Below are 26058 nucleotides of genomic sequence, written 5' to 3' on the forward strand. Positions count from 1 at the left end.
ATGGCACCCGAGCCTTGTCCCAACACAAGTGGGTGGAGAACTGGATCTATAAAAACACAGCTGGTGAATAGCGACACAGTGAGTACCCTTCAGATATTACACATATTATCTCACATTCGTTTATATCTCGCCAAACTATTTCAATATGCCTATGAATAGCCTAGTCTGAAATGGTTGATAAGCTATTGGAAATATCAAAAGTAAAGAACAGCAAACGACAGTATATAAAACCCCAAACACATAAATGATTGCCAAGAACCCGCATTCTATTGATATGAGTTAAGATCAGGTTGAATGAATATACTACAAAAGAGAAGTATGCTACAAAGCAAATATCAGATTTAGGCGATGTAATTTATAATGCGTTTCCTTCAGCCATTACAAAAGCATCAGTGCATTCACACACAAAAAAACAGAGTATGGCAAGAAATGAAAGTTGTGACACTAAACAATAAGTAGATCTCATTGGGGTAAAAGCGGATTGTATGCATTTCCAGCACCATGGAGAGTGACATTGCGAGGCCGCTGCACGCAAGACACTCACACCGCTACTCCCATCACTCTGTCTAAATAGCTCTCAATGTAAAGTATTTATCTTCTTCCTAAAACGAGCTACATAGCATTTCACTCGTGTGGAGCCATACTCCTATATCAACCCTTTTCCTGTGACCTCAAAAATATGCAGTGTGTGTGTGAAAAATGAAATCACAAACAGGAGGCTACATATCCCACATGATAAACCAAACCACATAATATTAGCATCCCTGGATTTCTCACTACAACATTAAGGGGATTGAAATGCGTTACAAACTACATCACTCGTGGAGAACTAACAAGTTGCCTACATAGACAAGCTAAATTACGCATTCCGTGGGCCCGTGGGGAGAATGATTTTCTTCAGTGGAAAAAAATGTAGAAACCATCTTAGCTGTGATTTAATTGAAAAAAAATAGCCGTATTCCATAACATTATAAACCAAGTGTAGATTATTTCTATTAACAGTAAGGCCTCCCTTTGGAGACCCATCAGTCATCAATATCTTCAGCAAAGTCTGTTGGGAGGACAGAGGCAGAGAGTCCTCGTCGGTGGCAGTGATTGGAAATGTTGTAATCAGACACTAGTTCACGGTCCAGTTCGCCCGTGGTCACCAGAGAATAGTAGTTTTTGATGGATGGCACCAGATTAAAAGGAACGTTGTGCCGAATGGAGCAGTGGACCTGTCGGTTATTCTCAGAGTCTCTATCCTGCACGTTAATGATGCCCACCTCTGTACCAAGTGAAGCGTTCTCAGGAATGGGGTTATTCAGAGATTTTAGATATTTTACAGGGGCGTTGTCATTTATGTCGGTTATTTCTATAATTAATACAGAACATGAAGTTAACCCAGGCCCATCCATGGCTCTAATTTGAATGTCATATGACGACCCCTCTTCATAATCAACTGACCCAACAACCCTTATTTCCTCTTTCTTAGGATCAAACGAGAGTAGTTCAACATTCTCCTCTGAAACTTGGTCAAAGTCGTAAGTCTCTCCACCATTTCCTCCCTCATCTACATATGTAGCACTCACTGTAACTACGGTATCTAAAGGAGGGTTTTCAGGCAGACGTGCTTCATAGACGGCCTGGATAAACCTTGGGGCATTATCGTTAGCATCCAGTACAGTGACGTGTAGAACAACAGTACCTTATCTTTGCAGAATGCCACCATCTACAGCTGCCAATAATAATTGTTTCTCCTGCTGCTGTTCAAGGTCTAACACTTTGTCTAAGATTAACTCACAGTATTTGCGTCCACCACTTGTCGCATTAATGCTCAAAACAAAATGGCCTTTTGCTTGCATTGTATAGCTCTGGACCCCATTCTATTCGATATCTGCATCGTGGGCCGCATCTAATGAAAAATGCGGCCCACGTAATTATGTCGTTTTTCAATTGTGGGCAATTATCATTAATATCTTCAACATCCTGTTTTAAAAACGAGCGAACCCTGTTTGCCACAAAGTCCATCTCTGTCAAGCCTGTCGGCAACAATCAATTCCACGGTACTCAGATTAAAGCGGAAATAAGAAGTATAAACAATAACGTAGCTTACGCCCGTCCCTGGCTCGGTAAAAAGCTGAGGGATGGAGCTGGAGAAATCTAACCACTCTCAATTCCAGACAGAGCTATGGATGCAAGGACTAATCATCCAAGGTACAACATTATAATTTTAACCATGTTTTGAGGCTGTATAGCGCTTGTTTACATGTTCTTTGTTTACAAACAATAGAGTAAACAAATGTCTTATATTTGGGGTTCTGACTGGGGAACGATAGTTGACATAAGATCATGACGCATTTTTAAGATATATTCTTCAAGAATCGATGGGTACACATCATTAACGTAGTATTTAGCAACTGCTGGTTGCTACTTTAATGTCACAAGAACGTTTTTGGTTCGCTTCGGTATCAACACGACCAGACAGTCTGCTCGCCAGATCAGCGTTTCATCTCCTCCAGGTAAGAATAGCTCACACTTCCATAGGCAGAGTGCAGCATGAAAAGAAAGACCGCAACGTAGCATTTCAGGACTGCAAAAACTGAAAAAATAGTGACGTAAACAAAGTGATAACTTTCAATCAATAATGACTAGCTGGTCTTACCGCTATTGAATACACGATTTCAGCACCTCGGACAGCCACACTTAGTTCAGAGTTGGTCCTTGCTATGTAGATTCATTGGGACGTCACTACCACATTGAAGTTCACGTTTAAAGTGTTTACGGTAAGGGTTAGGGTTAGGGTTAGATAAGTGTTATAGTTATGGTTTGGGTTTGGGTTAGATAAGGGTTAGGGTTAGATAAGGGTAATGGTTAGGGACGCCCCAAGGATCTCGGATAGCACTACTCGTTCAGAGTTGCTGCTGTTTTTAACTGATGAGTTATAGCTGATTATCTCATCACTCATCACTGTTTGCTAAATTATTATATACAAATAGTTCTACGTGTAAACTGTACCACAGTAGGCTACCTAACTACCAACCAGCGTACATGCTGCACAAGTGTCCAGCCAATCTATCAATCACAATAAATCGGTCACAACACAAACATTTCAAAATCAATACGATGTTTCTCTTTGAAATGAAATACATTAAATAGTTGCATTTCAGATCTCTTTGTAAAGAACTTGCTGTGAAATAATATTCTTAAAATATCAAAGCAAATCTCCTCAATTTCTATTTGCAGGAAATGCCTACCTTGGCTGATCCCTCAGAATCGTCATTTTCTTCAAAAAAGTCTGTTGGAGTTTTTCTCAGAGTCTGGTCCGCGGGCAGCGTGTGGTCATTGTAGGATCTGACGAACTTGAAGTCACTAGTGCGTGACCCGGTCGTCAGGTAGGCGTCATAATTGTAAGTGCTGCGGAGAGTTCCAACTCCATCCACATCTGCGTAGTTTGGAGGGAGATAAGCACTAGGAATAGCGACCGCTCCGTCAAACAACAGTCTAGGCTTTTTATGGTGGCAAAATCTCACCGCCAGGATGACAATAATGAAGGTGAGTAAAAAGGTGGAGACGGACACCAACGCGATGATCAGATAAGAGGTGAGTTTGGAATTGCTATCATCATAAGATATATCTTTCAATTCTGGCACTTCAGCCAAGTTATCAGAAATCACCAAATACATTGCACAGGTCGCAGAGAGATAGGGCTGTCCGTTATCTTTCACTGCCACAATAAGGTTCTGTTTCATGTTGTCAGATTCAGAAATGTCCCGCTGTGTCCTGATTTCTCCGCTGTGGAGACCAATAGTGAAAAGTCCCGGATCGGTGGATTTGACTATATGATAGGACAGCCAGGCGTTCTGGCCGGAGTCCGCGTCCACCGCTATCACCTTGGAAACAAGAGAGCCCCCGTGTGCAGCTTTGGGGACCAGCTCGGTCATGAAGGAGTTCCCCTCCGGAGCGGGATATAGTATCTGAGGAGAGTTGTCATTCACATCTGTTATGAACACACTGACGGTGACGTTGCTGCTGAGCGGAGGAGAACCGTTGTCTCTGGCCATCACGTGGACTTTAAAGCTCCTGAACTGTTCATAATCAAACGACCTCACAGCGTGGATCACCCCCGTGTCTCCGTTAACGGATAAGAACGAGGACACATGGACACCGTTCGCCTCACCAGGTAAGAGAGAGTAAATAACTGTGCCATTCTGTCTCCAGTCTGGGTCTCGAGCAGTAACGGAACACAATGATGAGTCTGGTTTGTTATTTTCGGTCACGTGGGCGCTATAGGACTGTTCCTCAAACACAGGTGGGTTGTCGTTCACGTCAGCTACAGATAACTGAACGGTTTTAGAGGAGGACAGAGGTGGAGAGCCCTCGTCGGTGGCAATGATTGTTATGTTGTAATCAGACACTAGTTCACGGTCCAGCTCGCCCGTGGTCACCAGAGAATAGTAGTTTTTGATGGATGGCACCAGATTAAAAGGAACGTTTTGCTGAATGGAGCAGCGGACCTGTCGGTTATTCTCAGAGTCTCTATCCTGCACGTTAATGATGCCCACCTCTGTGCCAGGTGACGCGTTCTCGGGTATGGGGTTACTCAGAGATTTCAAATATATTACAGGGGCGTTGTCATTTACATCCGTGATATCTATAATCACTTTAGTGTCAGATGAAAGACCGTAACCATCTTTCCCTTCAATAATGATTTCATGTTTAGTTTCTTCTTCGTAATCTATTTCTCCTATTAGTCTAATTTCTCCAGTTGTCTGATCTAATGCAAATATTTTTCTGGCTATGTCAGATATGCGACTGAATTCATACGTCACTTCCCCATTCACTCCCTCGTCTGCATCTGTAGCACTTACTGTAACCACTACAGTATCTAAAGGAGAGTTTTCAGGCAGACTGGCTTTATAGACGGCCTGGCTAAACACTGGGGCATTATCGTTAGCATCCAGTACAGTGACGTGTATGACTACAGTACCTGATCTCTGCGGAGTGCCGCCATCTATTGCTGTTAGCAATAATTTTAACTCCCGCTGCTCCTCGCGGTCTAATTCTTTATCTAGTACCAACTCACCGTATTTACTGCCGACCGTATTGGTTTGAACATTCAGCAGAAAATGGTCATTCCTTTGTAACATGTAGTTTTGCACTGCGTTTTGTCCTATATCTGCGTCGTGGGCAGCATTCACACGAAAGCGAGCGCCTTTGACAGCCAACTCACTAATTTCGAGCTTGATAGACTCCTTTGGGAAGATAGGCGTGTTATCGTTAACATCCTGAATTTGCAATGTGACTCGGTGCAACTCAAGTGGATCTTCAAGCACAAATTCGAATTTTAGAGCACATGAAACCTTCTCTCCACAAAGCCCCTCTCTGTCATTCCTCTCGGCAACAATAAATTCCCCGGTACTCAGATTTATGTCACAATAACGTTTACGGTTCCCTTCTGGGTCTATACGAGCCTTACGGGCGGACAGTCTGCGAACATCGATGCCGAGATCCTTGGCTATATTCCCAATCACAGATCCGCGTTCCATCTCCTCCGGAAAAGAATAGCTCACGTCTCCATACACGGAATGCAGAGTAAGAAGAAAGAGAGCAACGCAGTAGACCAGGCCTGTCACCAATATTCCTTTGTGCCCCATCCTGGCATTAAAAACGTTGAAATACCATCAAGTCTAAATATTACAATGTAAAGAAATCGTATTCCACAAAATATTCAGTATGATCTAAACAATATCCACAAAATGTGCCAGAAGTCTGACCGTCTCCAATCTTTTCCGCAGCTAAATGGGATCCGAGTCTTGTAACACCACCAGTGGCTGGAGAACTGGCTCTACCCAAACGCAGCTGGTGAACAGCGACACAGCGAGTACTCGTTAGATATTACACATATTAACATTCTTCTAAATCTATATTTCACGAAATGTAGATTCTACATGTCACCAAATATAGATCTAGAATAATGTTTGTTAATGTCTAGTGTGTAAACAGTAGACCTACTCACTCTGTCGTTGTTCACCAGCTGTGTTTGGATAAATAGCCTTCTGAATGATTGATTACTGTAACTATTCCGGGGGAAATCACCGGAGGCTTATGGAAATAACCAAAAGAAAACACAGGAAACGGAAATAAAAACACCTACAGCATGAATTAGGGCAATAGAAGCATCAGCATACTATTTTCATGAGTTAAGATTAGCTAGAAGAAATACGTTACAGAGGGGGAGGCATCTGCGTTTAGGTAGGCTATAGCTGTACGTTGCAACCATTAGATGTTTAACGCTGGTATTTTGGTGAACACTCATCAATGCAATGTATAAAAAAACGGAGAGTATGGCAATGAATTAAAGCAATTACAGTGGTAGAGAAAAAAGTATACCCTGCTAGCTACAAATGGGATTTCAGCACCATGGATAGTGGCACAGCAATGCTGCTGCCCTTCAGACCCCATCACGCCACCTCCCTCGTCACTGTCTTAATAGCTCTGTACATAAAGTATTTGTTTTTTGTAACCCCTTCCCAAAATGGCCACCACTCCAACAGGCCAAACTCCTAATAGTAACACATTTAACCTCAACACATGTGCAGCGTGTATGTCAAAGAACAATCACAAACATAACCAATCACAAATCAAACCGCATACTCAAACCCACACAACTCAAACCAGTAGCCTCAATATTTTCCCTTTCAACTGTGAGGGGATTTCAATCATCATAAATACAATGCAAAGTGTATCAAACGTAAAGCATGAACAGGTTGCCTTATAGACAAGCTGTGGTATTCACACACTCCGGTTCAATAGGCTACATGATTTTCTCCATAAAAAAAGCGTTATTGTACAAAGCTGGTTAACTGTAATTGTACAAAAAGATGGGCATCTATTCTATGATAAATACAATCAAATCTATAGTTGATATTTATTTACAGTTCAAGCCTACCTGCGAGGACCCATCAGAATCGTCAAGTTCTCCAGCAAAGTCTGTTGGAGTTTTTCTCAGAGTCTGATCCGCAGGCAGGGTGTTGTCAATGTAAGATGTGACAAACTTGAAGTCACTTGTGCGTGAACCCGTCGTCAGGTAGGCGTCATAATTGTAGGTGCTGCGGAGAGTTCCCGCGCCATCCACATCTGCGTAGTTTGGAGGGAGATACGCACTTGGGATGGTGACAGCTCCGTCAAACATCAGTCTGGGCTTTTTCCTGCGGCAAAAACTCACGACCAGGATGACAATAATGAAGGTAAGGAAAAAGGTGGAGACGGACACCAGCGCGATGATCAGATAAGAGGTGAGTTTGGAATTGCTCTCATCATAAGATATATCTTTCAGTTCTGGCACTTCAGCCAAGTTATCAGAAATCACTAAATACATGGCACAGGTCGCAGAGAGAGAGGGCTGTCCGTTATCTTTCACTGCCACAATAAGGTTCTGTTTCATGCTGTCAGATTCAGAAATGTCCCGCTGTGTCCTGATCTCTCCGCTGTGGAGACCAATCGTGAAAAGTCCTGGATCCGTGGATTTTACTATATGATAGGACAGCCAGGCGTTCTGGCCGGAGTCCGCGTCCACCGCTATCACCTTGGAAATCAGAGAGCCCCCGTGAGCAGCTTTGAGGACCAGCTCGGTCATGAAAGAGTTCCCCTCAGGGGCGGGGTATAGTATCTGAGGAGAGTTGTCATTCACATCTGTTATGAACACACTGACGGTGACGTTGCTGCTGAGCGGAGGAGAACCGTTGTCTCTGGCCATCACGTGGACTTTAAAGCTCCTGAACTGTTCATAATCAAACGACCTCCCAGCGTGGATCATCCCAGTGTCTCCGTTAACGGATAACAATGAGGACACCGGGACACCGTTCATCTCGCCGGGTAAAAGGGAATAAATAACTGTGCCATTCTGTCTCCAGTCTGGGTCTCGTGCAGTAACGGAACACACGGAGGAACCAGGTTGGTTATTTTCAGTCACGTGGGCACTATAGGACTGTTCCTCAAACACAGGTGGGTTGTCGTTCACGTCAGCTACAGATAACTGAACAGTTTTAGAGGAGGACAGCGGCGGAGAGCCCTCATCGGTGGCGGTGATTGTAATGTTGTAATCAGGCACTAGTTCACGGTCCAGTTCGCCCGTGGTCACCAGAGAATAGTAGTTTTTGATGGATGGTACCAGCTTAAAAGGAACGTTTTGCTGAAAGGAGCAACGGACCTGTCGGTTATTTTCAGAGTCTCTATCCTGCACGTTAATGATGCCCACCTCTGTGCCAGGTGACGCGTTCTCAGGTATGGGGTTAGTCAGATATTTGAGATATATCACTGGGGCGTTGTCATTTATGTCAGTAATTTCTATTATCACTTTGGCATATGAGGCTAAGCCTAAACCATCCTTCGCTTTAATGCGCAGTTCAAACGACGGAACGTCTTCAAAGTCAACAGCGCCGATAACTTTAATTATTCCTGTCTTACGGTCCATAGAAAATACTGTCTTATCCTCATCTGAAATGTGATCGAAATCATAAGCCATCTCTCCATTCACGCCCTCATCTGCATCTGTAGCACTCACTGTTACCACTACAGTACCTAAAGGAGCGTTTTCCTGGAGACGGGCTTTATAGACGGCCTGGCTAAACACTGGGGCGTTATCGTTAGCATCCAGTACAGTGACGTGTATGACCACAGTACCTGATCTCTGCGGAGTGCCGCCATCCATCGTCGTGAGTAATAATTTGAGATCCTTCTTTTGTTCTCGATCGAGCTCTTTCTCTAGAACAAGCTCAACACTGTTACTGTCAACAATCAACACGAAATTGTCATTCCTTTCTAGCGTGTATGTTTGGACTGAGTTGTGTCCTATGTCTGCGTCATGGGCCTCCCCTAATAAGAAACGAGCGCCTTTAGATGCCGATTCGCTTATTTCCATATCTATCATGTGCTCGTTGAATTGTGGGGAATTATCATTTATATCTTGAACATGAAGACTAATACGTTGCAGCTCCAAAGGATTCTCTAACACAAGTTCCTGATTTAAAACGCACGAAGCCTTCTTGCCACAAAGCCCCTCTCTGTCAATCCTTTCCGCAACAATAAGATCTCCGGTGCTCAGATTAATGTCACAATAACGTTTACGGTTCCCTTCGGTATCAATACGGGCCTTGCGAGCGGACAGTCTGGTCGCCTCCAGCCCGAGATCTTTGGCTAGATTTCCAATCACAGACCCGCGTTTCATCTCCTCCGGAAAAGAATAGCTCACGTCTCCATAGGCGGACTGCAACGTCATAAGAAAGAAAGCAACGCAGCCGACCAGTGCCACCGAAAATCCTTTGTGTCCCATCACGGGATTAAAACGTGAACACACCATATAATTAAGATAGTACACTTTTAACAAATAGTATTCCACAAAAAAAACATGCAGTTTGATCAAAATGACATTCTCAAAATGTGCACGCAATCTGACCGTTTCCAACCTCTTCCGCGGCTGAATGGCACCCGAGCCTTGTAACAACACAAGTGGGTGGAGAACAGGATCTATAAAACATAGCTGGTGAATAGCGACACAGTGAGTACCCTTCAGATATTACACATATTATCGTTCAAAAAAGGATTCTCTAACACAAGTTCCTGTTTCAAAGCGCAAAAAGTATTCTTGCCACAAAGCCCCTCTCTCTCGATTGTCACAATAATGTTTACCGCTCCCTTCGGTATCAATACAGGCCTTAAAAGTGGACAGTCTTCTCGCCTCTAGCCCGAGATTCTTGGCTATATTTCCAATCTTCCCCGGAAAAGAATAACTCACGTCTCCATAGGCGGACTGCAACGTCATAAGAAAGAAGGCAACGCAGCCGACCAGGCCGGTCACCAAGAATCCTTTGCATCCTATCCTTAGAAAACGGTGTTATGTTTTGATTAAAGTCACGCCAAAATGTATAGCAAGAATGAGCAATCTGATTGTTTCCACGGTTTTCTGCATCAGTGGCAAACCCTGAGCTCTGAATATGACAGCAGTGGGAGGAAAGCTGTGGTACATATTCAACCTTAGCTGGTGAACAGTGATACTTAGAGAAACCTTAAGAAATTACATATTAGACTTACATGACACTGCTAAGCATGCAGGAAACATTTACTCACACGTTATTGAAACACATGCAGGATAAATTATATGTATTTATCTGTATATGTCTCCTCAAATCATTGTTTATTTATCGAATTTATATATTTCTTTACGGGGTAGGTCAGCTTTGAAATTGCAGATAGATTGTAGCTTCCATTAACGTAATTGTCTGCATCACTTCCAATCCCTCATATACGCCTATGTAGATATTCCTTTAAAAAACAGCCGTTTCCAGTTACAATAGTCAATTACAACATTAACAATGTCGACACTGTATTTCTGATCAATGTTATGTTATTTTAATGGACGACAAAATGTGTTTTTCTTTATTTACATTTCTAAGTGACGCCAAACTTTTGAACGGTAGTGTATATACACATTTTTTTTCAATGTTCCATTGTTACTTCAGCTACATTCACCCCCTCCCATCTATGTCGTAACACAATCCATATTGGATTTCTATTTGCCATATATTTTTCAACTGTTCTGAACCTTTCTATTCTCAGAATTTCTACAGATTGTAAATGAAAAATAAACCGTTTTGCTAAAAGTATGATTATATTTTTGATCGATTGACTATGACTTTTCAGACCACGCAGTAGTGCTATCTGCAGCGTTAGCTCAAGGTAAATGTTACAATTCTTCAGCCATTCCTGGACCTGTGACCAAAAACAAGCTACATATGGTCAGTACCAAATCAAATGATCTAATGATTCTGTCTCTTCACAGCAAAAATCTGCAGATTTGGGAAGGTTGTATACCCCATATGTATAACATTCCATTGTTTGCAATAATTTTGTATAATAATTTAAATATAAAAATTCTAAGTTTTGAATCCGGCGGTCGTTTTGCGTATCAGTTCATTAACCACGTGTCATGGAATCTGTATGTCGAAAATCTCTTCCCAACTATTTTGCAATCTATATGGCATTTTTTGGACCTTCAATTAAACTGATATTTTTTTAATTATCACAATTTTCTTCTAGCAATTATGGTCTTTAATGCAGGGCCCGACAGATAAGTTCCATACTTTTCCCCCCTTCCACTTTCCTCTTCCATTTTTGCGGTAATGCTGCAATTTGTTGGTTATAATTTTGGGTAAAGCAGACATTTCCATATCGTTTTGTTAGCTGCGTGTGTGACATAACTCCATCAGTCCTACTTATGATCTAATTTATTATACCTATTTTATTTATTATTTTTATTATGTTTTTTAAAATCTATTAGTATATGCGAGTCATGGAGTTTATTCATATTTGTTGTATTATTTGTTGATTTTTTTCTGGTTGATTAAATTGAAATTGCAACCAACTTTCTATGGCTTGTTTTAAAATAGCGATATTTTTAAGGCCCCAGAAAGGTATTTTCTTTTACATTTTTGTTGACTTTTTATTAACATTTATTGGAGTGAGATCATTTCTTTTCGTTAGCGCGTTGGGCCAGTAACCGGAAGGTTGCTAGATCGAATCCCCGAGCAGACAAGGTAAAAATCTGTCCTTCTTCCCCTGTCATTGTTAACAAGAATTTGTTCTTAACTGACTTGCCTAGTTAAATATATATATATATATATATATATATATATATATATATATTTATTTTTTTTGTATTAAATTATAATGTCCACATCACCATTGTATTGGTAAACTACACGGTAATGTAAAAGTTGTATTTGTTTGTGATCAAATACGTAATATAGTATAATAATCATAAATTGGTTGTAATCCAGAGAGGTTAGAAAAAGTATATAGATCCTCAATGAAGCTGTGCTGGGATCCAAATTGTGGATTTAAAAGAAGATATCAATCATCAGCGTACAATGACACCTTCGTTTTTAAGCCCTGGATATATAAACGGACTGGATGTTTATATTTACCACTTATATCCTGTTTCAGGAATAATGAAATCAGACCTTGTTGAGTGTCCGATAATCTACCATTTTCATAGGAGTGTTTAAAACATGCTAATAACGGTCCTCTGACTATATATATTTTTTTAAACTCCACCCAGCCATGGAGTTTTCCCGGACTTAAAAGCTTTAATTGTGTCAAGAAGTTCCTCTTCTGTAATTTGGCCTTCACTTGAGTCTTTCTGTACAGATGTTAATTTTATCTCATTAATAGAAAAAAAATCCATACAATTAGCTTCGGTTAGAGGAGATTTAGGAGACTGAAACGAAAACATGCTTAAAGTACTTTGCTTCCTCTTTCAAAATGTTGTTTGGTGAATCATGGGTAACTCCGTCATTTGTAACACGTTTCAGTAAACGTGTTGAGTTCTACTTTTTGGTAGCATTTCTGTGTTGAAGATACATACATAATGTGGTGCTTTTCCCCCAAATTCCACCCAGTTTGCTTTATTTTTATAATATATTACACTTGATCAAGTTACACCATTTCTTTTCGTTTTTCCTCTAACTTATTCTGAGCCTCTATTGGTACAGTTGTATTGCTATTTATCTGTTCTGTTAGACCTTCTATTTCCTTTGTTAATTAGGACTCTTTTGACATAAATTGCTTTTATTTTAGAGCTGAGTACTGAATTGCATGGCCTCTAAAGGCACAATTAAAAGTGTCCCCCATGCAATAAGGGAATCTGCTGTACCTATATTATGTCGGGAAAACTAAGTTATACATTTCTCTGTCCTAGTCATCGATTACATTTCCTATATCCTCACCCACATGGAAATTCAGTACGAGCAATGTATATGCTAATTATCTGATTGTCCGACCGTCCCATATCAACACTTTTGAAACTTTTGGTGCCAACGAGAATGACATAAGAAAGTAGTCAAAACTAGCTTGATTGAGCCTCCGCAATGTGTGTATCCCACTAGGTAAGGATATTTAAGCCTCCATATATCCACTAGTTCCAATATATCCATGACATTTGTGTTTTCCTTAGAGCATGGAGGGTGATAGTTTTTAGTGTGTTTTTTTTTAGGTCCATTCAGGTATTTTAAACAGTATTATAATATCCCACCATAATAATAGAGTCTTGTATTGCTTGTAGGGTTGATCATTTATTATATATATTTTCAAAGAAGCTTGGATCATCATTATTTGGTCCGTAAAGGTTAATGAACCATATCTGTTAATGGTCCAACAACATATTTAAAATCATCCATCTACCTTGCGGATATGTTTGGATAATTTGCACATTTGGATCACCCACGCCGCCAAACATACCCTGGTAATATTCTACCGATCCTCGACTTCGGCGATGTCATTTACAAAATAGCTTCCAATACTCTACTCAGCAAACTGGATGCAGTCTATCACAGTGCCATCGGTTTTGTCACCAAAGCCCCATATACCACCCACCACTGTGACCTGTATGCTCTAGTCAGCTGGCCCTCGCTACATATTCATTGCCAGACCCACTGGCTCCAGGTCATCTATAAGTCTATGCTAGGTAAAGCTCCGCCTTATATCAGCTCACTGGTCACGATAACAACACCCACCTGTAGCAAGCGCTCCAGCAGGTATATCTCACTGGTCATCCCCAAAGCCAACACCTCCTTTGGCCGCCTTTCCTTCCAGTTCTCTGCTGCCAATGACTGGAACGAATTGCAAAAATCGCTGAAGCTGGAGACTTATATTTCCCTCGCTAACTTTAAACATCAGCTATCAGAGCAGCTAAACAATCACTGCAGCTGTACATAGCCCATCTGTAAATAGCCCATCCAATCTACCTACATCATCCCCATATTGTTTTTATTTACTTTTCTGCTCTTTTGCACACCAGTATTTCTACATGCACACCCTCATCTGCTCATCTATCACTCCAGTGTTAATTTGCTAAAGTGTAATTACTTCGCTACTATGGCCTATTTATTGCCTTACCTCCTGCCATTTGCACACACTGTATATAGACTTCCTTTTTTTATATTGTGTTATTGACTGTACGCTTGTTTATTCCATGTGTAACTCTGTGTTGTTGTTTGCTTTGCTTTATCTTGGCCAGGTCGCAGTTATAAATGAGAACTTATTCTCAACTAGCCTACCTGGTTAAATAAAGATTAAATAATAATAACATTTTTTTTTTTAAATACTGTTAATTAATATCATCACCCCTTTTGAGTTTTTTTGCCCATGGGATAAGTATATCCCCCACCCCACAGTCCTTTTTTTCCACACTACTTCATCTAAAATTGTTGAATGAGTTTCCTGTAAACAATATATATTATTTTCCTTCTCTTTAAGCCAGATAAATATTTTTCGTGTCTACTAAGCCTTTATCTGTATTAACAAAGCCATTTTTTACACAGAGCAACATGTTTCAGCACCATGGACAGCGGTCACAAGGGGAAGCGCTAGAAATACTCTCACGCTTCCTCTTCTCGTCCCCATGTCAGCAAATAACCTCGTTTTCCAACCTGGACACTGAATACCACAGAATGCTGCCATTCCAGGCCCAATGTAGTGACAGAGAGATGGTGGATTAAAACGAGCTAAATCCCAACCTATAAAGATATTGCATGTCAACCAAATTAACTGACGGGAAAAAGCCGGACACGGACCCGTTGTACACGATGTGTAGGCTAACACACATGCAGTTCACAATTGCTGCGCTCGCATTATAGTATTTACTGTCGGCTGTCATGAGGGGATTGGGAGGGAGGGAAAGAGACGCGCCTGCGCAATTCATTGAAAGTAGCTCGTGGCTGATGCTACACAGCGGCATGCAGAGAGTCATTTTAGAACTGCACACATCGAATAAATGAAGGCACCGACTGTAGTTGACCCAATGATTAGCCTTAGTATTTGAATGCACGTGATCCACTGAATGCAGTGGCACTGAACAACAACTCGCCTACGCTTCTCGGGTTTTCGAGGACTAGACAATATTCGTCGGGAACACATTTAGCCTAAACATTTTGGTTTCAGTAAGGCAACGTTCCAAACACGCGAAGCTTCAGCATCTTGTCACTCTTATTCAATGTTCCAATAGGCCCACCCCACATCTTCTCTGTGGCATCTATGACGACATCCTCCTTGCATCTGATCCAGTGACAGTGGGAAATAGGAAACAACCTGCAGTGATAAAATAAGCTCGTTAAATGTGATTGCTAGCACAGTGTAATTCTATATATTGCTGATTGCTTGCAAATAATGGAACGTGACGGTAACATACACGTTTATCTGATATGTAGGCATACATCGGGAAATAATGCTGGGGTCATATTTTGGTTAATTAAAGTTGTGAATCAGTTTAGTGTGATAGACCCGCTCTCCAAAGGGACTGGTCAGGGCATGCGCTGCTAAACTTGCATTTGGCTCAATCAGACTATTCTCGTGTGAACGTGCATTTTTGGGCAAGGATGATGATACTGTGTTGTAAATGCATACATGACCATTGGTTGTAGACGAAGGCAACTATAACCGCACTGCCCCCCTGTTTGGCCTTATTCATTACGTTTTGGACAAGACACAGTTTACTCCAAAAAAAACGTTTTGCACGCAAACGCGAAAAACAAATTCAGGTAGTTCCATCCCGGTATCGTTTGCTTCCGTTTGGTCACCGTTGCAAGACGTAATGAATAATCCCTGCCAGGCCCGTATGTGCTGTGTTTCTCCAGCAGATAGCGCCTTTCACTCACAGCGCGAGCCAGCAAGACTCAATGTGGACGAAACAGATGAGAGCGATAAACGGTCTTCCAACTAATTGTGCACTACAACAGCGTTGCAACGTGTTATGCTGGTGGTATAAAGCGTATCTAAATTGCATACAGAATTGCAGACGCGTGTTATCACCCTGTAAGCTGTTTGTTTGTGTGTGACTGTAGTGTTGCTTCCGGGAGATAGAAGCGTGTGTTGCGTCGTCCACCCATTGCATCATGGGGCGCATAGTCTGCGCATTTTCCTCAGTGCAAGGCAAGGAAGGGCTTTTCAGTTGTAGGCAGATTTGCATCTATAGCCAAATCATCTAGGTCTATGAAGAAACACTGAGAACCCACTGGGCACAGACGTCAATTCAAGGTCAATTTCACCTGGGTTCGACAGGAAACAACATTGATTCAACCAGTGTGTGCCCAGTAGGAAAACATGTTATGTCTTCTATAGAGTATGCTATACATATGAGAGAGAGAGAGAATAGAGAACAGGGACTCATGGTCAAATCTGATCAACTTCAGGCCTGCAGTCTCTGGGCTCCTCATTAGACCAGTCTCTCTGGCCACTGCAGCCAGTATAGCGTCAGCAGCCATTTTGTTTGGTCTAATCAGCCCTTTTAAGACCTCTCTTGTGCCCTGTTCACTGTGCCCTCGCTCTTATGACCCTCCAGCTACAGTCTGGCACATAGCCTGGAGCGGAAGAGACGACACAAACACGCCAGGCTACACAAAGCACCTCTGCGGTGTGGCTGTGAATGTGACCGTGACGGTTGGTTGGTCATCAGAGATGGACGGCGCTGTGCTGCTGTAGCCTGCTTTGTGTAGTGTGGGCAGCATGGGGACATGGTGTTTGTCTGGCACGTCCTGTGAGGCAGGTGTGACTGCCAGCTCCGTGAGTCAGCAACACTACCTTGCTCTGCTACAGAGTAGGGAAATACTGTAAGTGTTCAATATGATGAACGACAAAACTGCAAATGACAGACGCAACACTCCATAGGAATATTTATGGAGCTTTATTAAAATCAAAAGTGCACATTGCGTCTTTCATCAGTGCTGCGCAAACACACACTCACTCCATTTGGATTGGCTTTATGGTAATGCTCTTGTCCGAGCTTCACGTCCTTCACACACCCACCGCACACACTGACGCTGTCCTTGCCCGCTCCCTCTCCGCAGACCCGGCGTGAGTTTACCGTCAGTCACTTCATTTCCATGCCTGTCTGCCCCTCTTTCATTATCTCTCTCTCGCACTCTCTTAGGCACTCTGTATTTCAACCCTGGCAAGCGTTGTTGCTGCGGAGTGGATTTATTACAGACATCCATCTCCACGTCTGCTTGGCTGTGGTCATGTCTCCGACCCACCCTGTTTGCTTCCCTCAGCAGGATGTTGTTCTTGACGAGTCACTGCGGCAGGAGAGCTGGCTGTCACCACATGACAAACCCCACCACAGACACCCCCAAAACCGTTAACCCCTGAAACATTACATCTCAATCCCTCAAACCCAAACACTCCAACCCGGTACGGTATACATTCACGTCCCAAATACTCTGTTAAAAGCCATAATAAGCAACAATGAACTCTTACATTGAACGGAGTGGGAGTGACAGCGAGGTAGCCATGATGAAATGAAGTGTTTCAGTCATTTAAGTATGCACTGTGCAGAACCTTGCCTGCTTTTTGCATTTCAGTCATCCAGTGCTTACCTCGTCCTGACTTCAGGTTAAGCAGCACTCCTTCATCTCCCTCTCCACAATCCCTCACTCCGTTTTCAGGGTTAAGTCAGTTCTTTTTTTTTGCAGTGAGATGAAGGGTTGGAGTCACTCAGGGCCTTTTTTTAAACATTCCTTCTCTCAAAACCAGTCCTAGTATTCATCATGATGTTGTGTGGGACAAATTGGCTCCTATTTATCTTTGTGGATGGCATATAAGTAGATCACAGTCGTGTAGAAGAGAGACCAGAGACCCCTGTTAGTATAGCAGTCTATTGCTAGTAGTGCTCGAGGTCTGTTAGTTCTGCCACAATGAATATCCATATTCATTAACTGGAGCGATTCACTACTCTACAGACCAAACGCTGCTGGCTACTCTTTCCCCCCTTCCCCTCGCTTGTATGTTTGTTTGTGTTACTGAGAGAGTTGAAATAACACAAAATGCAGAAATTAAGAAGGCTAGGACCCCTTTGTGAATGCTCTGGGGAGAGTTGAGATGCTATTCCCATGCGTGCAGACCAGGATGTCTGTGATTCTATATGTTTGTCTGGTGTTGTTCTGGAACACAGTGTGTGCTGGGTCAGTGCAGCTGAAGTTTGTCTTGACAGTGTACCTGTGATCGGAGGAGGGTTCAGGGGAATCATCTCATCTCATTGACGTAGACACCAAGAGAGAGAAAAGGTTTGTGTGTGTGTGTGTGTGTGTGTGTGTGTGTGTGTGTGTGTGTGTGTGTGTGTGTGTGTGTGTGTGTGTGTGTGTGTGTGTGAGAGAGAGAGAGAGAACTCTGACAGTCCCACTGTTTCCACCCTCCACCTCTGTACAATGAGATTATCATAAGGCTGTTGCCATGGAGACATGCCCCCTATTTGTGGTAACCATAGAAACCTCCTATTCTGCAGAGAGAGATCGAGAGAGAGGGGAGAGTGAGAGAGAGGGTTGTTTTGGCAGGCGGCATTAACATGTGAACCCTTGAACTCTCTTCACCGCCAGCTCCCTCCCTTCTCCAAGATGCAGAATGGAAGAGGGAGTGAAAGAGACAGAGGCAGAGAGATAAAATGAGAGAGGAGGGTGAGAGATGAGCAACAAACATCATTGCATGCAGCTCAAAAACTCAGATGAGAGGCAGCAGAGAAAATAGACGTTGAAAAGAGACAAGAGCTCTCAGATCTTTCAAAGCTTCCTGCTAGATAAACGGCCATTAATCACTCAGCTATCAATGTGCTGGAGGAACACTTAAGTGCTCCAAACCCCATAATTAACACTGTGGAAATCAGGGAACCAAGTCAATGGATCACAGTCTAATTGGAATATTTTTAGAATTCTAAATTAGCACTTTAGATAGTTAGTCCATGGTCTAGACCAAAAGTTGGTCCACATTGGGGTGGCAAAGGTTTGATGGTATTAAAATGGTTCCCCACAAGCCCCTGATCAAATGTACTATATATAATGTATGGTAACGTCTTTCCAAAAAAAGTATCTTTCTATATTTTTCACACCATTATATGTCTTGCTGTATGAGATATACAGTACCAGTCAAAAGTTTGGACGCACCAACTCATTCAAAGGTTTTTCTTTATTTTTACTATTTTCTACATTGTAGAATAGTAGTGAAGACATCACAACTATGAAATAACACATATGGAATCATGTAGTAACCAAAAAAGTGTTGAACAAATCTAAATCTATTTTATATTTGAGATTCTTCAAAGTAGCCACCCTTTGCCATGATGACAGCTTTGCACACTCTTTGCATTCTCTCAACCAGCTTCATGAGGTAGTCACCTGGAATGCATTTCAATTAACAGGTGTGCCTTGTTAAAAGTTAATTTGTAGAATTTCTTTCATTCTTCATGCGTTTGAGAAAATCAGTTGTGTTGTGACCAGGTACGGTAAGTATACAGAAGATAGCCCTATTTGGTAAAAGACCAAGTCCATATTATGGCAAGAACATCTCAAAGAAGCAAAGAATAAGTACCTCATTGCTTTAACGGTACCTCAGATTGCAGCCCTAATAAATACCTCACAGAGTTCAAGTAACAGACACATCTCAACATCAACTGTTCAGAGGAGACTGCGTGAATCTGGTCTTCATGGTCAAATTGCTGCAAAGAAACTACTACAAAAAGACACCAATAAGAAGAAGAGACTTGCTTGGGCCAAGCAATTGACATTAGACCAGTGGAAATCTGTCCTTTGTTCTGATGAGTCCAAATGTGCGATTTTTGGTTACAACTGCCGTGTCTTTGTGAGAAGCAGAGTAGGTGAACGAATTATCTCCGCATGTGTGGTTCCCACCATGAAGCATGGAGGAGGAGGTGTGATGGTGTGGGGGTGCTTTGCTTGTGACACTGTCAGTTATTTATTTGGAATTCAAGCACACTTAGCCAGCATGGCTACCATAGCATTCTGCAGTGATATGCCATCCCATCTGTTTTGCGCTTGATGGGACTATCATTTGTTTTTCAACAGGACAGTGACCCAACACACTTCCAGACTGTGTAAGGGATATTTTACCAAGAAGGAGAGTGATTGAGTGTTGCATCAGATGACCTGGACCCACAATCAACTGATCTCAACCCAATTTAGTTGGTTTGGGAAGAGTTGGACCGCAGAGTGAAGGAAAAGCAGCCAAGTGCTCAGCATATGTGGGAAATCCTTCAAGACTGTTGGAAAAGCATTCCAGGTTAAGTTGGTTGAGAGAATGTCAAGAATGTGCAACGCTGTCTTCAAGGCAAAGGGAGGCTACTTTGAAGATTCTAAAATATATTTTTATTTGTTTAACACTTTTTTGGTTACTACTAGAGGTCGACCGATTAATCGAAACGTCCGATTAATTAGGGCCGATTTCAAGTTTTCATAACAATCGGAAATTGGTATTATTTGGCGCAGATTTTGACAATTTACATTTTTTTTATACCTTAATTTAACTAGGCAAGTCAGTTAAGAACACGTTCTTATTTTCAATGGCGGCCTAGGAACGGTGGGTTAACTGCCTTGTTCAGGGGCAGAACGACAGATTTTCACTTTGTCAGCTCAGGGGATCCAATCTTGCAACCTTACAGTTAGCTAGTCCAACGCTCTAACCACCTGCCTCTCATTGCACTCCATGAGGAGCCTGCCTGTTACGCAAATGCAGTAGAAGCCAAGGTACGTTGCTAGCTAGCATTAAACTTATCTTATAAAAAACAATAAATCAATCATAATCACTAGTTATAACTACACATGGTTGATGATATTACTAGTTTATCTAGCGTTTCCTGCGTTGCAGATAATCGATGCAACGCTGGGGGATGATTTAACAAAACCGCATTTGCGAAAAAAGCACAATCGTTGGACGACTGTACCTAACCATAAACACCAATGCCTTTCTTAAAATCCATACACAGACATATATATTTTTAAACCTGCATATTTAGCTAAAATAAATCCAGTTTAGCAGGCAATATTAACCAGGTGAAATTGTGTTATTTCTCTTGCGTTCATTGCACGCAGAGTCAGGGTATATGCAACAGTTTGGGCAGCCTGGCTCATTGCGAACTAATTTGCCAGAATTGTATGTAATTATGACATAGCATTGAAGGTTGTGCAATGTAACAAGAATACTTAGACTTAGGGATGCCACCCGTTAGATAAAATACAGAACGGTTCCGTATTTCACTGAAATAATAAACGTTTTATTTTCAAAATGATAGTTTCTGGATTCGACCATATTAATCACCAAAGGCTCGTATTTCTGTGTGTTATCATGTTATAATTAAGTCTATGATTTGATAGAGCAGTCTGACTGAGCGATGGTAGGCAGCAGCAGGCTCGTAAGCATTCATTCAAACAGCACTTTCTGCATTTTGCCAGCAGCTCTTCGCAAGCACAGTGCTGTTTATGACTTCAAGCCTATCAGTCTAATGGCTGGTGTAACCGATGTGAAATGGCTAGCTAGTTAGCTGGGTGTGCGCTAACAGTGTTTCAAACGTCACTCACTCTGAGACTTGGAGTAGTTATTCCCCTTGCTCTGCAAGGGCCGCGGCTTTTGTGGAGCGATAGGTAATGCTGCTTCGAGTGTTGCTGTTGTAGATGTGTTCCTGGTTCGATCCCAGGTAGGGGCGAGGAGAGGGACAGAAGCTATACTGTTACACTGGCAATACTATAGTGCCTATAAGAACATCCAATAGTCAAAGGTATATGAAATACAAATGGTACAGAGAGAAATAGTCCTATAAATACTATATTAACTACAACCTAAAACCTCTTACCTTGGAATATTGAAGACTCATGTTAAAAGGAACCACCAGCTTTCATATGTTCTCATGTTCTGAGCAAGGAACTTAAACGTTTTCTTTTTTACATGGCACATATTGCACTTTTACTTCTCCAAATTGATTTTTATTGATGTATATTAAGTTAAAATAAGTGTTAATTCAGTATTGTTGTGATTGTCATTATTACAAATATATATTTTTTAATCGTCCGATTAATCGGTATCGGCTTATTTGGTCCTCCAATAATCGGTATCGGCGTTGAAAAATCATAATCGGTCGACCTTGTAGTTACTACATGATTCCATAGGTGTTATTTCATCGTTTTGATGTCTTCACTATTATTCTACAATGTAGAAAATAGTAAAAATAAAGAAAAACCCTTGAATATGTAGGTGTGTCCAAACTCTTGACTGGTAGTGTATATGTTCACAGGCTGATAAAGGAATGTTGAGACATGTTGGAATGTTCACAGGTTGATAAAGGAATGTTGAGACATGTTGGAATGTTCACAGGCTGATAAAGAAATGTTGAGACATTTTGGAATGTTCACAGGCTGATAAAGTAATGTTGAGACAAGTTGGAATGTTCACAGGCTGATAAAGTAATATTGAGACATGTTGGAATGTTCATAGGCTGATAAAGGAATGTTGAGACATGTTGGAATGTTTACAGGCTGATAAAGGAATGTTGAGACAAGTTGGAATGTTCACAGGCTGACAAAGTCATGTTGAGACATGTTGGAATGTTCATAGGCTGATAAAGGAATGTTGAGACAAGTTGGAATGTTCACAAGCTGATAAAGGAATGTTGATACAAGTTGGAATGTTCACAGGCTGATAAAGGAATGTTGAGACAAGTTGGAATGTTCACAGGCTGATAAAGGAATGTTGAGACATGTTGGAATGTTCACAGGCTGATAAAGGAATGTTGAGACATGTTGGAATGTTCACAGGCTGATAAAGGAATGTTGAGACAAGTTGGAATGTTCACAGGCTGATAAAGTAATGTTGAGACAAGTTGGAATGTTCACAGGCTGATAAAGTAATGTTGAGACAAGTTGGAATGTTCACAGGCTGATAAAGTAATGTTGAGACATGTTGGAATGTTCACATGCCCATTGAAAGTATCAAACAACAGTGGAACATTATTTTGAGTGGATCTCATCTTAAAACCTATGCTACAGTGCATTCGGAAAGTATTCAGACCCCTTGACTTTTTTCACATTTTGTTACGTTACAGCCTCATTAAAAAATGTATTACATCCCCCCCCCCCCCCCCCCCACCAATCTACACACAGTACCCCATAACGAAGAAGCAAAAACAAGGTTTTAGTATAAAAAATATAAACTGAAATATTACATTTACATAATTATTCAGACCCTTTACTCAGTACTTTGTTGAAGCACCTTTGGCAGCGATTACAGCCTTGAGTATTATTGTGTATGACGCTACAAACTTGACACACCTGTATTTGGGGAGTTTTTCCCCCTTCTTCTCTGCAGATCCTCTCAAGCTCTGTCAAGTTGGATGGGGAGCGTTGCTGCACAGCTATTTTCAGGTCTCTCCAGAGATGTTTGATCAGGATCAACTTCGGGCTCTGGCTGGGCCACTCAAGGACATTCAGAGACTTGTTTCGAAGCCACTCCTGCGTTGTGGTGGCTGTGTGCTTAGGGTTGTTGTCCTGTTGGAAGGTGAACCTTTGCCCCAGTCTTAGGTGCTGAGAGCTCTGGAGCAGGTTTTCATCAAGGATCTATCTGTACTTTACTCCGTTCATCTTTCCCTCGATCCTGACTAGTTTCCCTGTCCCTGCTGCTGAAAAACATCCCCACAGCATAATCCTGCCACCACCATGCTTCACCGTAAGGTTGGTGCCAGGTTTCCTCCAGACGTGACGCTTGGATTCAGGCCAAAGAGTTCAATCTTGGTGTCATCAGACCAGAGAATCTTGTTTCTCATGGTCTGAGAGTCCTTTTGGTGCCTTTTGGCCAACTCTAAGCAGGCTGTCATGTGCCTTTTACTGAGGAGTGGCTTCTGTTTGGCCACTATACCATAAATGCCTGATTGGTAGAGTGCTGCAGAAATGGTTGTCCTTCTGGAAGGTTCTCCCATCTCCACAGAGGAACTCTGGAGCTCTGTCAGAGTGACCATCGGGATCTTGTTCACCTCCCTGACCAAGGCCCTTCTCCCCGGATTGCTCAGTTTGGCCGGGTGGACAGCTCTAGGAAGAGTCTTGGTGGTTCCAAACTTTTTCCATTTAAGAATGATGGAGGCCACTGTGTTCTTGGGGACCTTCAATGCTGCAGAAATGTTTTGGTACCCTTCCCCGGATATGCACCTCAACACAGTCCTGTCTCGGAGCTCTATAGACAATGCCTTCGCCTTCATGGCATGGTTTTTGCTCTGAAATGCACTGACTGTTTGGACCTTATATAGACAGGTGTGTGCCTTTCCAAATCAAGTACAATCAATTGAATTTACCACAGGTCAAGTCCAGTCAAGTCCAGTCAAGTTGTAGAAACATCTCAAGGATTCCAATGGAAACAGGACGGCACCTAAGCTCAATTATGAGTTTCATTGCAAAGGGTCTGACTACTTACATAAATAAGGTATTTCAGTTTTTTATTTTTAATAAATTTGCTAAAATTTCAACCCCAAAAAATTGTTGCTTTGTCTTTATGGGGGAACTGTGTGTAGACTGATGAGCAAAAACATTTATTTAATCCATTTTAGAATAAGGCTGTAACGTGACAAAATGTTGAAAAAGTCCAGGGGTCTGAATACTTTCCGAATGCACTGTATGCCATACTTTGTTCATCATTTTCTGTTGTCCTCATTGTACCACACATTTGAAGCCTTTATTGGTCTTATAACACCAACTATTTATTGTCGTGTCTTTACTATCATTAAATTGAATACTTCGTTTTTATCAAAGGTTCTCTGTAATTAGTATTACACGATCAAACTGATTAATCATGTAACTGTAATTAACGAGGAAGTCGGGGCACCAAGGAAAATATTCATGTTACAAAAGTTATCATTTCCTAAAATAACTTTTCAGATATTTTCATATCTGATCCATAGTCTTCTGATTAATGTATTATTTACTTTACCTCACGTTAGTCTCATTCCAAACGTCGTAAATGGTTGGTTATCTGCACGAACCCAGTCTTCACTATGAGTCATCCATACATCAATTGTCTTAAATAATTTATTTATTACTAACTAAGTAATTCACAGAAATGCATAAACAAAACAACAAAGTAAATATGGTTACAAGAAATGATAGAAGAATGTGCCCTAGTGGGCTGAACCGGCATGGCGGCTTGTTAGACAAAAGGGGAAGTGGGGGTCGACTAAGAAGTCACTACAGAGTGATAATTATAACAATTGAAATGCTTATCCTTTACACATGAACGCTCACTCATTCGGGAACAATTGCAACCAATATATATATTTACGCTCAGTGTGTCGTCTTGATCGCTGGTGAAAAGTTTGTTTCTTTTGTAGAATTGTCCGTCTCTCTCTCTCTGTCGTGGTTATAATGGTTAGTTCAGAGTGACATTCAGTCATGTTGTTGTAGAATGGATGTTTCGGCGGTTGTCGTTCTTCGCGTTCAATGATACCGAATTCATAGCTGCAGACTAGTAATTAATATCAAAGACTTGTTCTTATTCTGTCGGTATCGATAGTCCAAGAGTTTAACCACGTGGTATGGTTAAAAAATTCAGCAATGGTCTGCAACCTTTGTACTCCCGTGATTGAGAGAAACATGGTCTAGTGAGAATTTCTCAAAATTGGGGTTTTATTCAGAATTGCAGAAAAGGGGCTGTCCCAAGATGCCTGGCCCTAAATGGGCTCATGGGCGGTCCTCTGATTTAGTTCAACTCAAAAGGGAATTGGAGTTTCCTTCATTAAACAGTCCACAATTACATTACACAATTTTACAAACAGTATCATACTCACTCATTCATCTTATGCAACAATTAGATGTAAACCTCATATCTGAGGCTATTATATACAGTGCCTTGCGAAAGTATTCGGCCCCCTTGAACTTCGCAAACTTTTGCCACATTTCAGGCTTCAAACATAAAGATATAAAACTGTATTTTTTTGTGAAGAATCAACAACAAGTGGGACACAATCATGAAGTGGAACGACATTTATTGGATATTTCAAACTTTTTTAACAAATCAAAAACTGAAAAATTGGGCGTGCAAAATTATTCAGCCCCCTTAAGTTAATACTTTGTAGCGCCACCTTTTGCTGCGATTACAGCTGTAAGTCGCTTGGGGTATGTCTCTATCAGTTTTGCACATCGAGAGACTGACATTTTTTCCCATTCCTCCTTGCAAAACAGCTCGAGCTCAGTGAGGTTGGATGGAGAGCATTTG

The 26058-nt window shown here is 41.6% G+C and overlaps 2 protein-coding genes across 2 annotated transcripts; both read right to left on the minus strand.

Moving 5' to 3' along the window:
* Positions 1–1025: 1025 nt before the first annotated feature.
* On the minus strand, positions 1026–5636 carry LOC139365806 (protocadherin beta-15-like). The gene is made up of 2 exons (XM_071102881.1): positions 3237–5636; positions 1026–1286 (listed from the first exon to the last, which is right to left on the minus strand). The coding sequence occupies exons 1-2, from the start codon at positions 5634–5636 to the stop codon at positions 1026–1028; spliced, it is 2661 nt and encodes an 886-aa protein (XP_070958982.1).
* A 1274-nt stretch (positions 5637–6910) lies between these two features.
* LOC139365807 (protocadherin beta-16-like) lies at positions 6911–9313 on the minus strand. The gene has a single exon (XM_071102882.1). It carries the CDS (start codon positions 9311–9313, stop codon positions 6911–6913), a length of 2403 nt encoding a protein of 800 aa, XP_070958983.1.
* Positions 9314–26058: the final 16745 nt, after the last annotated feature.

This window comes from Oncorhynchus clarkii, chromosome 14 (assembly GCF_045791955.1).
Source record: "Oncorhynchus clarkii lewisi isolate Uvic-CL-2024 chromosome 14, UVic_Ocla_1.0, whole genome shotgun sequence".
Classification (NCBI taxonomy): Eukaryota; Metazoa; Chordata; class Actinopteri; order Salmoniformes; family Salmonidae; genus Oncorhynchus; species Oncorhynchus clarkii.